Source organism: Rhizophagus irregularis, chromosome 5, assembly GCF_026210795.1.
Source record: "Rhizophagus irregularis chromosome 5, complete sequence".
Classification (NCBI taxonomy): Eukaryota; Fungi; Glomeromycota; class Glomeromycetes; order Glomerales; family Glomeraceae; genus Rhizophagus; species Rhizophagus irregularis.
This window is the reverse complement of record NC_089433.1, coordinates 4,890,584-4,904,890: the sequence shown is the minus strand read 5'-3', so window position 1 is coordinate 4,904,890 and position 14,307 is coordinate 4,890,584. Positions and strand designations below refer to the sequence as shown.

At 29.3% G+C, this 14,307-nt stretch overlaps 3 protein-coding genes across 3 annotated transcripts; 2 read left to right on the top strand and 1 right to left on the bottom strand.

The window, feature by feature from the left end:
- Nucleotides 1-5,786: 5,786 nt before the first annotated feature.
- On the bottom strand, nucleotides 5,787-6,317 carry OCT59_025593 (uncharacterized protein; the record flags this gene model as incomplete). The annotated part of the gene is made up of 4 exons (XM_066139598.1): nucleotides 5,787-5,790; nucleotides 5,865-5,976; nucleotides 6,067-6,184; nucleotides 6,294-6,317. 4 exons carry the CDS (start codon nucleotides 6,315-6,317, stop codon nucleotides 5,787-5,789), a joined length of 258 nt encoding a protein of 85 aa, XP_065992190.1.
- Nucleotides 6,318-8,345: 2,028 nt separating this feature from the next.
- On the top strand, nucleotides 8,346-9,722 carry OCT59_025592 (uncharacterized protein; the record flags this gene model as incomplete). Its single annotated transcript, XM_066139588.1, has 9 exons — nucleotides 8,346-8,357; nucleotides 8,436-8,451; nucleotides 8,530-8,608; nucleotides 8,682-8,893; nucleotides 8,964-9,073; nucleotides 9,146-9,175; nucleotides 9,288-9,325; nucleotides 9,397-9,469; nucleotides 9,537-9,722. 9 exons carry the CDS (start codon nucleotides 8,346-8,348, stop codon nucleotides 9,720-9,722), a joined length of 756 nt encoding a protein of 251 aa, XP_065992189.1.
- Nucleotides 9,723-12,331: 2,609 nt separating this feature from the next.
- Nucleotides 12,332-12,919, top strand: OCT59_025591 (uncharacterized protein; the record flags this gene model as incomplete). The annotated part of the gene is made up of 2 exons (XM_025309766.2): nucleotides 12,332-12,653; nucleotides 12,753-12,919. 2 exons carry the CDS (start codon nucleotides 12,332-12,334, stop codon nucleotides 12,917-12,919), a joined length of 489 nt encoding a protein of 162 aa, XP_025189690.2.
- Between the last annotated feature and the right edge of the window lie 1,388 nt (nucleotides 12,920-14,307).

Here is a 14,307-nt window from a genome sequence, read left to right as displayed (position 1 = left end):
AGGAAAAAAAAGAGTTAAAAGCATTTGCAGTTCATTAAGAAATTTCACACGATTCATCTTTTCAATATCCATATTGCAGTTGAATACATAAAAAGAATCATCATTTCTGTATATTCTTTGATTGATTAAATATTCATATTACTTGATTATAGTTTACTAGGTTAAGTTGAGCATTAGATTAGGATCATCAAGGTTGAGGTTAGACATTATAGTAGATTTTATGGTTTACTCAGCCAAGTAATGTTCCATCAGACCATTCAAAAGGCAAATTGTATGCTTAAAATAGAATTGTACTTGTCTAGGATATGTGTCTATATATCATTTTCACATTGTTCTATAAAACATGCTAAAATATAAGAACTTCTGATATGCCTTTTGGATATTGGTTTTATAATTTTTGTTTATAATAGTACTCTATCATTGCTTCTAATTTAACTGAATCTGAAGTTCATGCAACTATTTGTCTTGCCATTAAAGAAGTTATTAAACTTGTTGTTAAAGGTGTTGACTTTATTGCTGTAGCTGATGAACATTATCCTTTGAAGTTGCACTTTAATATTATATGGCGTTTTGCATGATGGTGAGGTGGGACCTTTTTTATAAAATTAAATATGATCGGTTTTTCAAGAAAAAAAATCATATTCAATATAAAAATCATAAAATATTTATACAGGTTTAATTTAAACAGAATTATAGTATTTTTCAATCTTTTAATCTTTATAAATCATTTAATAAGTCAATCTGTCATTATTGTACATTTCTTGTAAATCCACAATATGTATTTTTTTTTACAAGGACTGTTTGAAAGACTGAAAATTTTCATCCAAACCTTGCCTTTAAAGAACTTGTGTTGAACTTTGAAAGGTATTGCCTTTAATTGAACCTTGAATTGAAGTCTGAGTTAAAGTATTGTCTTTAATTTAATTTGCATGTTATTTATTTTTTATAACAGCTTTACCAAAATTAAGGTAATAATGAATATAACTTAGAATTCCATATTAGAAATTATGAGTAATTTGCAATTACTTTTGTGAGTAAAATAAAAAAAACTAAATGTTGTATTCACCCTTTACCACTCTGTTAAATATTAAAAAAAAATGTCACATAGCCACACATAGCCACACATAATTATGCATAGCTATACATAATTACACAGCAATATTACATAGCCAAATAAATAGTACACTTTTAATATTTATGTTTAATATACAATAAAATATGATTGGTTGCTTTGCTTAGCCATACATAGCCTACATAGCCACAAGGACAGTCTTCTTTTTTATTTAAAATTACATAATTATGATGAAATGTATTATATTTTAAATACTATTTTTCGCCAAATCTCAAAATGGAAAACAAATCATTATTTCTTTATTGTACTCCAATATTATTTCCCAATAATCATTTAGATCTGTTAATACTATTAAAAAATATAATCAATGATCAACAAATTCATCACGGTGAAATACCTCCGTCGTGTCAAATCAAATAAATATTTGACAGTATTTTAGTCACAAAATAATTTAAGTCCCCAAATTTATTAGTGAACAGTCAAAAATGAGCCCCAAAAATCTTTTTGTGCCTCAAATCTTGCGTCTAACCAATTTTTACAGTGTTAAAAGGCGCGTCATTATTTGACATTTTTGATTGATATCACATGTTTCCGTAAGTCAATTTTAATTCCCGAGGGTGCAGCAGAGGTTTTTGCCAAATTTCATAAATCCGCCGCAATGTCATATAAAAGGTCTTTATTTAATTATATCAGCTTTTGTAAATATTTGAATCCAACAATTAGAAAAACCTTTAACATTTTAAAATGGATTTATTTTAATGAAATTATTTATCTTTTTGTTAGTAAAAATTTAAGATTTACACCTTACAATAAGTATAAATGATAGTGTTTAATTGTATCAGAGATATGCAAATCAATTAAAGGAATGAAGATTACTCAAACTCCTTAAAATTATTTGATGTTATGTCATTTAAACATTAACCATTTTTGTAACGAATCACTTGTTGAAAACCATTTATTAAACATGAAATACCATATAATAATTTTAGACAAATGGTCAACTTAGCGTATAATTTCTATCATATTTTACCAATTTAAAAAGTTTGAAATTGACTATTTATAATTCCGCTGAAAAATTATAATATATCAATATATTAATGTTTTAAACCTGACCCAAATTTCATTAGCCTCTATGCAGCAATTGCAGCATAATTATAAAAATACCTACTCAAATAATGATCAAACTGATTATGAATTCAAGTTTATTTTATTTCGTCCAAAATAATAAATTTACAGGTTAAATCTGGTAAAACCATTTAATACCAATCAAATTATATCTCATATGGTTCAAAATCATAAATAATTAAAAAAAGGAGAAAACTTTGAATAACATATCAATATGATTTTGATATACTGCAATTTATATAACGAATTTTTAAGTGATTTTATATAAAAACTTTTATATTTTACTGCGTACTTTTATCCCTAATTTTTTCATATTTTATATGGTTAAACATTTTGTTTATATTGTTGCACATTATTGATATGTTGTCATCACAATTAAATAAATATATTGATATTGGGCTTGGTATTATATCGTATGTATTTTAAAGATTTATATATTTGAATTCAAGAATTGCAAGACTTGAAATATATCTAAATATCACGCCATTTTGCATTTTGCAGATTCTACAGAATCTACTTGACCACAACACATCACCTCACTAAGGATAATCATTCTGAATGTCTGAACTACCAAATTGATCCATACTTTTTGAACTAAACTATAGTTTAGTATAAATAATTCTGATAATGAAATATATATTTTCATAATCCCATTTATTGTATTGTTTACCTCCTTTCTATCAAAAATTGATTTATATTATATTATAATTAGGCTTGATTTATTAGATGTATTACAGCTTATTTTACAAGTGATGATAATTCTTCTTACAATATTATTTAAATGTTTTTAAATTTTGAGTTTATCAAGTTTCACATGATTCACACGACTTACATGACTTAGTATGATAATCTCTTTCAGCATGACCCCTTTCTTGTTGAAAAATGATATTAAACTCTTATTAGATTATCGCATAATAATTGATTTTTTATTAAGATTCTTAATTGAAATATTACATCTTTTTATACAGTATTTACAATTGTAGTAATTTATTTCTATATTTAATTTAATAAAAGAAAACAATCCCTAAAAGGAATATTGGTCACTATTATTCCTAAAAGAGAGATCATCAAAAGAGAAATCTTACCTAAATTGAAGAAAGGATACTAAAAGTAGGGATTGGAATCGATTTTACAATAATCGAATTTATCGAAAATCGATAAGAATCGATTTTAAATCGATTATCGAACAAAAATCGAAATTTATACTTGTCGTCGAAATTCATGAATTTTGGCATTTCGGCTATACCGTAATTAATTCGGCGAAATCCGTAAATTATCCGTAATGCCGTAAATAGGTTTATAATGCCGGTAATGCCGGTAATGCCGGCCGAATTTTTGTTGTTATATCACGTGACGTTACACAAAATTCCAAAAAAGGAATTTTGCTTCCCATCAAAAATGGAGAATCGAGTTACACAATGGTTACACCATATTCCAAAAAAGGACATTATCGCGAAGATCATTTAACTCTGGCCGAACTTAATGCCTTACAGCAAAATTCAAAATATATGGGACACTTGAGAATTTTGATTGTCGGGTTGTCGGGTAGCCGGGTTAGTCGGCAATAGGTTATTTTATAAATAACACGTGACATGAGTGTAATAGTAGTATATCAGATTATATAATAACCTACTGCCGAGTAACCCGGCTACCCGACAACCCAACAATCAAAATTCTCAAGTGTCCCGTATATTTTGAATTTTGCTGTAATAAAATTTTACGGTTTTTACGGTTGGCAATGCGGCACGTGCCGTAATCGTGGTAAAATCCGTAATTAATTTCAACGACACCTATAGCAGTATTGATAATAAAAGTAGTTTATTAAATGATCATCATCAAATTTATCTGTTACACCGAAAAATAAGTTTTAAAATTCATTATTTTAAATTTAAAATATAAAAAATACATTATTTTAAGTATAAAAAAATTCTATAATTACAAATTATAGAAAATAAAAAGTTCATTAAAACGTTTAACAAGATGCTAGCGCCATAAAATAGTATTGTTTTTGAAGTATAAATCCGATTATCAAAAATCGAAAATCAAATTATAGAATCAAAATTTTGCGAAACGATTAATCGTGATTAATCGATTTTAAAATTGATTCTAATAATGATAATCGATTCCAATCCCTAACTAAAAGGAATAAGAACTCCTTGCCAAATTCACTTTCCATCTAAGAACCACCTCCAAGAGTCAAATAGCCCATCCTACAAAAAACAAAATAAACAGAATATTAGCAAATGGTTTTTAAAATAAAAAAATATCATCTCCTATCTAAAATTTACCTTCTAAGTTTGAATCACAGTTCAACAGAAAGAATGACATTTAGTAAATGTTCACAACTTCTCGTAAAAGACCCAAACTCCTTTCCATTTACCCCAAGAAGCCATTCTAGTAGCAGTTATTTTTTAAAAAAAGTATTGTTCTTGTAAATCCTAATAGTCTTCAAAGTGATTTCTCTTAAAAATAAGAAAAAAAGAAGTAAATAGCATCCTAATGAAAGAGTTCAGACTCTTTTCATTTCCTCAAAAAGTTTCAAGGTGGCTATTCTAAAAGAAAAAAAAAACAATAATGTTCTTTTAAAAAATGCAGATTCAATCCCCAAAAGCCATTCTCACATTTCAGTTCCTAAAAAAAATGAACACTAATAACATTCCTGAGAAGAGACCAGACAAACCTTCACCTTTCCATTTGTCTCGCTCAAGAGGTACTAGTCTTTAACGGTTGTACTTTAAAAAGAGAAAATCCTATACTTTGTATACAATCAAAAAAAATTTCTTAGGACAAAAGGAGTTTCAGATCTGATGGATGATGACTTCTGTTAACCCGATCTATCTGATTTAACTGACAGATGACAGATATCTAAATTTCAAATGGATGAATGATTGATATGATTGGAACATTACAATATGGAGGAGTAACAGGCCATTAAACGGGACAGATTTCTCTCATTCTATTACTTTCTTTTACTTAGCTGTATTCATTACACATAAAATTTAATTTCATGCTATAATAAGTATATTATAACTGTAAAGCAAGCATTACATGACTAGAAATAAGAATTAAATTGTAATAAGATAAATTTTTTTAAAATTCATCACTTAAAGTGTGATTTTTTTATGTTCACCTCCCTTTTAGCATAGAGACACAGAGACGATTTTTTCTCGGCAAATTTCGCAAACAGGTTCATATAATTTATTTCCATAAAATTATTCCTGATCATCTGCATCAATTTAATTAATAAAGACACCCTGCCTTCTTTCTAATCTTATAATCATCATCTGGGGTTATTTTATCCCTCCCTTCAAATGATGATGAAATGCAACTTTCAGCTAAAACTATAAGTTCATCATACACTTTCCCATCATAAGTATTCTCACTATATTTATACATATTCAAAAAATAGGTTAATTAAGTCAATTAAGTCATTTCCTTCACCTTCAAATACAATAAGTATGGTTGCTTTTAATTTACATGGTGGTGTGTTACATGCTGATGTTGACAGTTGCTCAACTTCCATCCAGACCATAAGAAATAATCCTTTTCTCCACCATGGTAAATTATGAGACATTGATATGATTCAGGATCAACTATGAGATATGCATTTTGAACTTTATAAGTTCTAATGTAAACATTAACATTGTTCGTATTTCTTTCAACAAACCTTCGAAGAGTCTCCTCTCTGCAATCTGTTCTAGTTGTCATCTGTATTGAATCCCCAATCGATCTTATGTCTTTTAAATAAATGTTGTAATGATATGATAGTGTACATGAGTCTTATTAAAATTTGTGAAATCAGGATTAAGTACATTTGTGTATGAGTTTTATTTAAATACTTCATATGATTCATATGTATTTGATTTTACCCAGAAACTGTTCCGATCTAATGGCTACCATTATAAGCATATCATCCATCGAGTAGAGTTGTGTGATTACTATGATTTCCAACATAAAACTAATGACCATTGAGCCAATTCCTATTTTCTGTGTTTTTGTTTTCAAAGAGCCCAATCCAGTATCAGGTGAATGGTGTGATAATAGACCATTCAATCTCAAGTTTTCCCGATTTAATGACACACCTCAAGTAACATACCTCTCTTTGTTGACTTTCACTCATATTCTTTGAAATAAAGGTTAACTTTTGTTAAATTTTTTTTGAACCAAAAAAACTAAGAAAAATATCATCAGTGGCTTAGAAATATCGGAGTAGATGTATGACAAATAATCACCGTGTAATACAATATGTAAATAAATTAGTTGATCAATTGTAATACAAGAATTTTTGTACTTTCGTAGATTGACTTCTTAATCTCCTTAAAGACATTGCAGAATTATCATACTACTTAAAGGTTTACTTTTATAAATAGCACCTGAATAATTAGTTTTTCAAAATGTAAATCTCTTGAATAATACAGAGGCCTACAGGCTACAGTAATTTACCGGACTTTATGATCTTCAAATTGCATAAAAAGTCTAAGTTTCTAACAAATTTCATTCGAAATTTTTCTATTTGATAGCTAAATACTGTATAATAGTTTTTAAATATCAAAAATAAATAGTTAAATAGTTTTAAAATATAAAAAAATATTTCTGAATGTAAAGCATAACAACTTTTTATAATTATATGATAAACATACACGTGATCGGTACGACGGTTATTTGTTATACGCGAGTCTTTCGGGGTCTAAACGTTACGGGTACACAGTAATCTAAACGTTACTGTCACACAGGAAAACATAGTAGGTATTAATTATATTTAAATAACTTTTGGTATTTCAATATAAAATATATCTTTAATTATATTTTTAAAAGCTATAGTTGATTAGTTTTTAAATTAAAAAAATTGACTACAATATATTAAATTTTGACAAACTTATATATCTTAAAAAATGCTATTTTACCATAAATTACTAAGTAATTTAAAAAATCTGGTAAAATACTGTAGCCTCTGTATCTATACTATGGATATTAGTAAGTCCAATTGTGATTTTTTTTTAAATCATCCAACTTATTCTCCCATTTAACTCATTACTTATATAATGTATCAGACCACTAAGACTATAATAGCGCATAATAATCATAGATTCTAGTGTAAATAAAGTTATTGGATATGTATGACGTAAGCAACTGAGACCTTTTTCGTGTATCTTATTGATTATTTTATAATAAAGTGAATATCACTAATTATAAAGTGACCAAAATTTGTGTATCACTATTATAAAGTGATCAATAACTCAATAACGAGAAAATGTCCAGTGCTTTATACATAGAACATATACAATAACAAAATAATAACTAATATGATTATAAGACTGCCAAATTTCTAGGTAAGATATCTTATTATTCCTACATTTAACTCAGTCCATGTTTTCCATTGTGTATAATAATTATAAAATATCTTAAGCTAGAACAAAAAAAGGTTATCTATGATTTATTAAAAGATATTATTTATGTTACCTCATTTAGCTCCTTAGACGTGAAATTTGAATGCATAAAATTACAATTTACTATGTTATGCAAAACATTCAAAAATTTTTATTAATCAGCTTAAGTAAATCCTTTATATCGTAAATATTAATCCTTAAAAATAATATTGGATAAACGTGAAAAAAATACTCTCCCCTTTTTTTATTTTTGTTAGTTTTCCGCAGTAAACACTCATTTTACCACAGTTCAGTTTTATTTTTTTTTTAGTTATCTATATATAACGTTGGGGGAGAAGAGGCCGAAGGTGGCCTCAGTGTTTCGTTTAATACCCACAACCAAGGGAATATCATTTCATTTGAATACCAAAAAAAATGGATTTTAAAGTTGTGACTGCGCTTTATCAATAAAAAAAGCCACTCTGATTAGCCAAATACGGTCAATCGTACTACTCGTATGAGAATGACCTAAAAATTACGTAACATTAATTCACCTTTTTAATAAATACCCTGAGAATTCGTCAGAGAATTAAAAATCTAATGAGTAATGATAAAACCATATTAAGTATCTATATTATTTGCTGTATTACGTCACTACAAACCACAAAAAGTTTGTCACGATGTATTTAGAAAGGTATATAAAGTGTATATACCTTCAAACTTTCTCAATTTTTTTTAAACTTTAATAGATACGAGTGTTTATATCCCTTAACTTTCTGAAAATGTCTACAACGGTATACGAGACTTGTGCACATTCTCGTCGAAGTTCCTTAGCCTCTGTTCTAACCAACTCCTTAATTACTTCCTCTAAGTTCTCGCCGAAGTTCAGTAGATTCCTTATCTGATCTAACTGCAGATGAGTTGGCGTTCAGGAGTGTATTAAAGTTATCGATGCTAATGCGGAAGAAGTCATCACTAACAAAGCAGATGAGAGAGAGAAAAAATGGTGGATCGACGGAAATTATAAAATTATTGACAAAGATAGGTAAAGTCATAGTCATAACACTACATAAATTCGATTCTCAATGTTCATGCTAAAATTTGTTTCATTTTATTAGACTCCCACTGATCCTTATTGAAGGTGTAAGTTATGAAGAGTTCGAAAAAAAATGTGAGATCACGAACGCATCAAAGTACTGGGAGTTTCGAGACGGAATTGTAGTCATATTCGAGTTGCCAAATCGTGATCATGAATATGCACATAGTGCATTCTCTAGACAATTTGAACATCAGGATCCTCAAAGCACAGTTGATTCTTGCAGATCAGCAAGTATGTACTTTAGTGTTTGTTTGTGAATGTAATATTATATTAAACCTATCATTTTGTATTTTGTATCCAGCTTGTCATGCTACTCCAGGACGTATAACAAGAGGTTCTAGTAAACAGCCGGATGATTCATTTATGCCAACACTTCTTCCTAGGCCAGCCCGAAACCCTTGCGATCTTCAGGTATTGTTTATTGAATTATTTTATTGAAAATACAAAGACCAATCTGAATCTATAATGGTTTATGGTTTATAGGGTAACCCTTGGCCTACTATTATCGCTGAGGTGGCTAATTCAGAAAGTCTTTCGAGAATAATACACATGACTACTCAATTCTGGTTGGCTCCGAACCGTGTAGAGGACGTGTTTGTACTAAAATTATGAAAATGGACTTTAGGAAGAGATCAAAACGGAACTCCTTTGCGCCGTTTCACAGTTCAGTATTGCTTTTTTTGTTGTCATTTCATTTATTTCATTTGTCTAATAATTGTCCTGTATTTTGGCAGTGCTATAAATTCTGTCGTACAACAGGCGTACAAATTACAAAATGTACACGGAAATTACCAACCAGTCCAAATTGTAAGAATTAGTATTCTTGGCATTTGCTTTCTTTTTCAATATCATTTATGCATTTACTTTTTTTTAGATTGAATTCGGAACTATTGATAGGAATAATCAACCGTATAATGGATGTACCGCCGCAGGAATGTGTATTATGAATATTTTTCCAGGTTGTATTTTCCGTGGCTATCCTCAAGTCCCACCATACCCAATCAACAATGTGGTTATTGATTTCTTTCCTATCCAGCAAGCAATATTTCGTGCTATGTAGATTAGTAATAGAATTTTTACAATGTATAGGGTGAAACAAACATTGCATATATTTTTTCAAATGCTGTGATATTTTTTTAGTATTCATACAATATGCACACTCTCTTCTGTGAAAAAAAATATTGACATAAAAATTTGGGCTAATGCACTTTATATATAATATGTACAAAATAAAAAAAAATGGCGAAATAAAAATACTTTATTAATTCTAATAAAATTTGCAACTGAGGATAATATGAATTCATCGTATACCCTCTGCAAGCTGTCAAACAAAGTAATTGCCATTTGGGAGTTAACTGGGCATCATAATGTGTTTGGTTGTCTATATAATGTTCTAAATAAGTAATAGAAGAAAATTGTGTTGTATCTTGCGATAAAGTTTTTCCAAAAATAATATTCTTTTGTTAGTTGTTCCAATGTATAGACTATTGTAGTCTAGGTTGTGTGATTGATGGTACAATTTGTAGTGATTTATGTGTTCTATTAATGTTACTGATGACGTCCCTTAATGGGTGCGTTAAACGTAAATTATCATTTAACACGTAATTATCTATTAAGTGTGTATACCATTTCCTTTGAAATTCTTGTTATTATTACATTGAACATCTTTCTATGACAATAGATAGCAGCCATCTGGAGAAGTCAACTGGTCCATATAGATGATATTCTTATTTTTGAGGGATCGAATGTCGTTTATTGATAGGCCAGTTATGTAATCACATATGGGTGTATTGCCTTCTATTATGTTGTTATTGAAAGTGAAGTCAATAGAGAATCCGTATTTACCAATCATATCCAAAGATTTGGATAAATACGTTAGTTTCAGATAATTTGAGATATATTTGCTGATATCGTTAGAGATCGTAAGATACCAAATTTCTTGTATGACGTTGTGAATTTTTTGTATTGCAAGGTTGAAGTATTGAATAAAGCGCCTAGAATATTTAATTGCGCTTTGATCTGGATGTCATAAAAATTGTTAATAGACTGGAACAAGTGACTATAAATCACATTATCTGATGTATTCATTGGTAAATCAACAATATCTTCTCCCGCACTGATTTATATTTATGTTGCTTTTTGATCGTCACGTGACGAATTGCGCCCATATTTTTCAGGTAATCTTTAAGTCTACATGAGAAAATCGCAAAAAAAAAACTCTTTCCTCAAATTTTTATAACCGTTAAAATGGCGCAATAGAAAATTTTTTTCCGCAAAAATAAACTTTTAATATTTTCTAATACGTTACAGAAAGATAACCCAACTTACACAACTCGTAAATATCTATCATTCCATACTTCACAGTATATACGTATGGTGAAAACTTTTGTTTTTAAAAGAATTATACGCCCACTTATAGTTGTGACAGGAGTTTAATACGATAGCTTTTTATATAATAAACATACATTTTTTTTTTAGTATTTTGACATCCCCTGGTTAGAGTTATAATTTTTTCCCTTTTCTATCTGTCCATATATCTTCCTTTTTTTTTTTTTTTTTTTACATCAACACTTTTTTTTCTATAAAATGTTCAAAAAGTTCCACGTGACCAAACCAAATCGAACAGGATTTATGAAATCAGAAGTTACTTTTTTCAGTTTGATGATCTACTTGAAAACACTAATCAAATCAATTTACGGATATACACCAATGATTATCATGCTCACGCACTTTTTTATGGCATAACGAGTTATTCTAAATTCAGTGTGACGGGACAAATTATTGGCCCATGATGAAATGATAAGATCACATGCTAACAATAAAGATAAAAAAATTGACATCAAAAACCTTCTTTCATTTTAGTTATAAAAAATATAGATTTTATTTTGGTATTTATATACCATGTTTATTCTGACTAGTTTATTAAAAAGGCAGAACATTGTGACATTCCATCCCCTTTTATTATATCAAACTGTAGATGCGCTTGCGTCTCTTATGAACTCTATTTCTTTAAATACAAAATTTATAATTTTGTTAAACACCTCGACCCTAATCAAACATTGATCAAACACAACGCTTATAATAATAAAGTCAATCACGCCAATTCTCTTTTTAATAGATAGCGTAAACACATTAATAAACGTGTTTATTCACGTCGCTTAGGCCTAGAATATAAGATACAATACCACGCTTATGGAAAATTATCATTTATCAAAGGAAACTTTGGATACATGTATAAAAAATGCTTCTCAGACTTAAAATTCACCCTAGCAATAATAGTCGTACAAGAAAAAAACAACAAAAATGCTTTGAAAGAGCTTGCAAAAGAGTTTTTAATCATGAGAAATCCAATGCTGCGCTTAGTGCAGAGGATAAGTTAATTGCTGCTAGACGACAGAGATTTCTTTTTACGAAATCTCAATATATTAATAAACTTATACATCATTTGAAATATGGTAATAAGGACCGTATTCCTAATCCAAAGGATTACAAGTTCTTAGTCCCCTTGTTCTTCTTTAAACCTCGTATGATAAACAAATTGGAAAAGTCCATCATAGAACAATCGACTTCATTGGATCACATACCTATATCAGCTAAAATAAAAAATGTATCGGCCACCTTAGATTCTTGTCAAAAAATACGGATGAGATCACTGCTAATTATAATCCAATGCCTTTATCAGATGATTATATTCGTCCAGAATTCCTTTCCTACTTACCGAAAACCCCTTTGTTTAAACTTGAGATTACTGACGCATATATACAATCAGATCAAGTTATCAACGACTTTTATGCTCCAGGCTTACGCAAATGGTTTGGACATATCAAACGTACAATCTACCTCCGTGATCGCAAACTTCATAAGAAAATCAAAGGTGAAGAGAAGATTAAACAAGATCAAGAACGAATGGCTCTGAAAAAACTTAAAGCAGAAGAAAAAGCTAAATCAAAGCGTGATGCTTCTATTGAAACAGCTAGTCTTCAAGGGACAAGTGTAAACACTTATCAAAAAGACAACGACAAGTAAAATTATTACAACAATATATGGATAATTTCCACTCAGCGTTAACCAAAATTACCAATGTTAATAGTGGTAAAAAAGAAATCTCGACATAAAAAATCTAAAGATCAAGTTTTACAAGAAATAGCTGATTTTACGATAAATTATCTTGATTACGCTCGACAACAATATTCAATTAACGAAAATGATGAAACTAATCATTCTGATACTTCAGACGACACTCGACAGATAGAATGAGACAGAGAAAAAGAAACACTATGATCAACACAAATTTGAATTTACACTTCACTACACAGCCATCAAAAAATTACGTCCCTCGCCAAGTAACACAAATGACTCCTCGAGCATTGGACTCTTTGGACATTTCACCCCCTAATTAGTCATTTCGCAAAGCCATTGTATTATTTTTTTACTCCAGTAGATAATTTTCTACATCATATTTAATTTTTCCATACAATGATAACAAACAATTTTGAATAGTGTGAACCATTCCACCTCTTACAGTATTTACAGGTGGTGGCCCGTTTATTTGCTGAAAGAAAAATACAGATCATTTATGATTGTTTGGTTTTTTTCTACGTTACAGTAATTTTATTTTTATTTTTATTTTTTTATTTTTTTTTCTTTTCTTTTAGATAGCTCTTATGGAAGGACGGTCTTTTTTATTTAGTCATGTCCTTTAACTGTAGCATAGTTCTACCGTTTCAGTAGTTTAAATCGAAGGGTGAGGTCCTGTCCTTGGTGGATTTTATTTCTTACAGGATTGGGATTGGTATCCGAGTATCTTATACTAGAATAGTTCTTCTTTATTTCTTTGTATTTAAATACCTATCAATGTATAGATCTCTGATCACTCCTCTTTATTAAATAAAATAAATAAATAAACATGGAAAAATCGCAAAACATTATATCTGTTACGTCTTCAATTTCTGATTCGTTCAGAGGTCGATCGACTACGGTATCCAGTGTAACACCCAGTATTCTTTTTTCCGTAGACCCGCCTTGGTCGGAAGCATTTTTTACCACAATCTAAGATTTCTAAAGAACTTATGGATAAAGTAACTATATTTGCTATTTTATGAAAAATTTATGTTGTATCAATATTTATTACTTAATTTTTCCATTTAATTGCTAGGTTTGTTAAATTTACGTCGTACAATGCAAATGTTAGAATTTCTTTCTGAAAATGAATTTTAGCCAAACTAAGTATTAGACTAGAAGGATTCTGATTTGCGGCGACTGTGTCGCCGCGTGCCAGTTATAAATTTTTTTAAATGGATTTATTTGTTAATTCTAAAGATCAGCTGATAACTTGATATGTTTACCTGAACTGTCCTGAACCAATAATTAGCACAATTAGATCGATTAGCATTTTATATGAGATATGGCGATTTCGTGCATTCACTAGCATTTACTTTATTGCACGGACGTTATCTGTTATTATGTGCACTAGCTCACGGTTCGAAATTTTTTTTTCTTGAATCGGAACGCGCACGTGATCTTTTTTCTGCTGATCAGATATGGCAACTCGCGTGCTCAAGCTGATGATGGTCTTCGTCTCTTACAATGGATATTGTTCACCGTTAACTTGTAATTTCTTTTTAGTTTATATTTTGATGGATATT